Here is a 2498-nt window from a genome sequence, read left to right as displayed (position 1 = left end):
TATCCAAACAGGGCCAAGGTTAGTACTCCTACTGGATGGCGTCTCCATGGGTAAATAATTGATTGACTCAAACTCCAAGGGCAGGTGAAGTCAAGCTTGCGTGAGGAGGGCCAAGAAAGGACACGCATTGGTTGATAGTGGACTCTGCAGTCTGGTACAGGCATCCCAGGACAGTTTGTCTCCTCATCTCATCTGTCATCACTCCTTTCTTACTGGTGCTTTTCACTGATTCTCTCTGGGTTTTACAGCCACTCCGCTACGTCTTTAATGAAAACGCAGACCAGTTAAAGCAAGCGTGCAACAGGCGTGCAGTAGTAGTACGTGGTCCATCTTTACCGAACAGGTATCCATGTGAGTATGCCGGCGCCGGGTTAAGGATTCTGAAGTAGGTAATAGCACGAGGGTACTACAACTTGCATACAATGTGATGGTTGAATCCTATAACTTGAAAACTGACCCTACCCAGTCGCAGAACTTGCATCCAATATGCAAACCCAGTCCAAAGTTACCACCGGCCAATAGCAGCGTGCCAACTGGACAGGGCGGGCCAGCTCATGGCACTTTTCACCTAGCCCCCTTCAGTTCATGAGAATTATCCAGCCCATAAACATATGCATTCATGCCAAATAGACTAGCAAATCGATTAACACTCCGGTGAACAAGATCAAAATCAAGATAGATACTAATTCAGGTCGTTCCACGGCCCCATAGGTCTTCAACATACACCTTGATGGATCTTTTCTGTCAGCAGCCTGTGTAAAACAATTGACAATTATCAAAACAAGGCCAAAAATAGGTCCTCCTCTCTTCATGTATGAATATATGGTCAATTAGTTCTTGATGTTCTACATTGGAGTATACTACTCTTTAGACAAAAATATATTAGAAATTTTGGCAACTGTTTACAAACTGTACGTAATCATACTAATCTTGTTTAACACTAGACATAACTACTCAAACTGGAGTGAAGCACAGTTGAATATGATAACACAATGCAACTGTATCAGCAGGTCAGCAGCAAACTGTTCATGATCAGCTACTTATCAATGATACAAACAGTTTTTTTCTTCTTGGAAGCTACACTCGGAACGATCGGTACTAATTTATTAAGTATTACTCCAACCATTTTAGGTCCTTCTTTGCACTTTATTTTTCTTAGACCACTTACACTTAATTTAAAAAGGAGATGCACGTACGCGCAATAGCACACATGAAATATCAGTTATTTTTTTCCCACGAATGAGGTGTTTAGCTTTTTTTTTTTGGAAAAGGAGGTTAAACCTCCGGCCTCTGCATCAATCGATGCATGCAGCCATAGCTAGTACTGATAAGCCATCAGGCCATTGAATTAGAAATTTAGAATATCTTGCGGTACTCCACTAACTATAGCTAGTTAGCTAGGCATGACACCTAATTATAAGTAGAAACTAAGCATGCATGCTGCATCATTGTTAAGAGGTCCAGTTTGAAACAGACTTCGGTTTCCACATGATGGACCAAGAGTACCATACTTTTCCCGTCAATTCACGCATGACATGCATTGTGTGCTCCTACTACAAATATTAAAGGTATGTTCATCACAAGAGTGTGCATGGACACTAACGATAACCAGAGTAAAAGCTAAATAGTGCACCGGGTCGCCGGGATTAATGACTGCGCGCGCACGTAGCGAATCAACAACATTTTATAAGCAAATCGGGCAGCCAATCATCGACATTAATTGGGTTCAAACGCATCATTGCACACAGCAAACTAACCAAAGAACCGTGATGGTTTATTCAAAATTGTGAATGCTTGGAAGAAGAAGGCCAGCTAGAACACAATGCAGGAAGTGTAGTTAATGCCGCACCTGGCCTGACAGAGAGCAGCCGGTCGGCTACTGGCCGGCGCCGCCCCTCTCGTTGCTGCCGGCGATGCCGGGCTTCAGGAACGGCGAGCCGCCGAGCATGCTGAGGCTTGGCACCGATCCGGCGCCGGTCATCGCGGCCGCCGAGTACCCGAACTCGTAGCTGCCGTTCAGCCCCAGCCTCGTGATGGGCTCGGCCGCCTCGTAGCTCCTGAACAGCATCTGCACGGCCGTGAACTGCTGGTCTTGCCCGAAGCCCGTCACGTCGCCGATGGAGCCGAGCGCCGCGGAGTGTCCCACGTTGATGAAGCTCGCCACGCCGTTCGGGACAGCGCTGCCGATGAACTCCGCCATCGCCTGCGACCCGTTTGGCCCCGCCGCTGACTGAAGCAAGGATCACAGTCAAACACCACCAACAAATGTATGAGCATCAGCGTATGAGCTATGATCGATGGTATGGAAGATCGACAAGTGTGATCACAATCAAACACCACCAACAAATAAACTGAAGAATCTTACTGACAAGGTGAAAAGTGCCACGGACTGGATAATTCTGATGAACCAGAGGGGGCTAGGTGAAAAGTGCCACGAGCTGGCCCGCCCTGTCCAGTTGGCACGTTGCTATTGGTCAGTGGTAACTTTGGACTGGGTT

At 46.8% G+C, this 2498-nt stretch overlaps 1 protein-coding gene across 1 annotated transcript; it reads right to left on the bottom strand.

Annotated features, from left to right (window-relative positions):
- Positions 1-371: 371 nt before the first annotated feature.
- Positions 372-2284, bottom strand: LOC123440432 (LOB domain-containing protein 6-like). Its single transcript, XM_045116996.1, has 2 exons — positions 1850-2284; positions 372-752 (listed from the first exon to the last, which is right to left on the bottom strand). Exon 1 carries the CDS (start codon positions 2198-2200, stop codon positions 1877-1879), a length of 324 nt encoding a protein of 107 aa, XP_044972931.1. The 5' UTR covers positions 2201-2284; the 3' UTR covers positions 372-752; positions 1850-1876.
- Between the last annotated feature and the right edge of the window lie 214 nt (positions 2285-2498).

The sequence above is a fragment of the Hordeum vulgare genome, chromosome 3H (genome assembly GCF_904849725.1).
Source record: "Hordeum vulgare subsp. vulgare chromosome 3H, MorexV3_pseudomolecules_assembly, whole genome shotgun sequence".
In the NCBI taxonomy this organism is placed as follows: domain Eukaryota; kingdom Viridiplantae; phylum Streptophyta; class Magnoliopsida; order Poales; family Poaceae; genus Hordeum; species Hordeum vulgare.
Note: the sequence above shows the minus strand (reverse complement) of the source record. Positions and strands in the feature narration are given on the sequence as shown.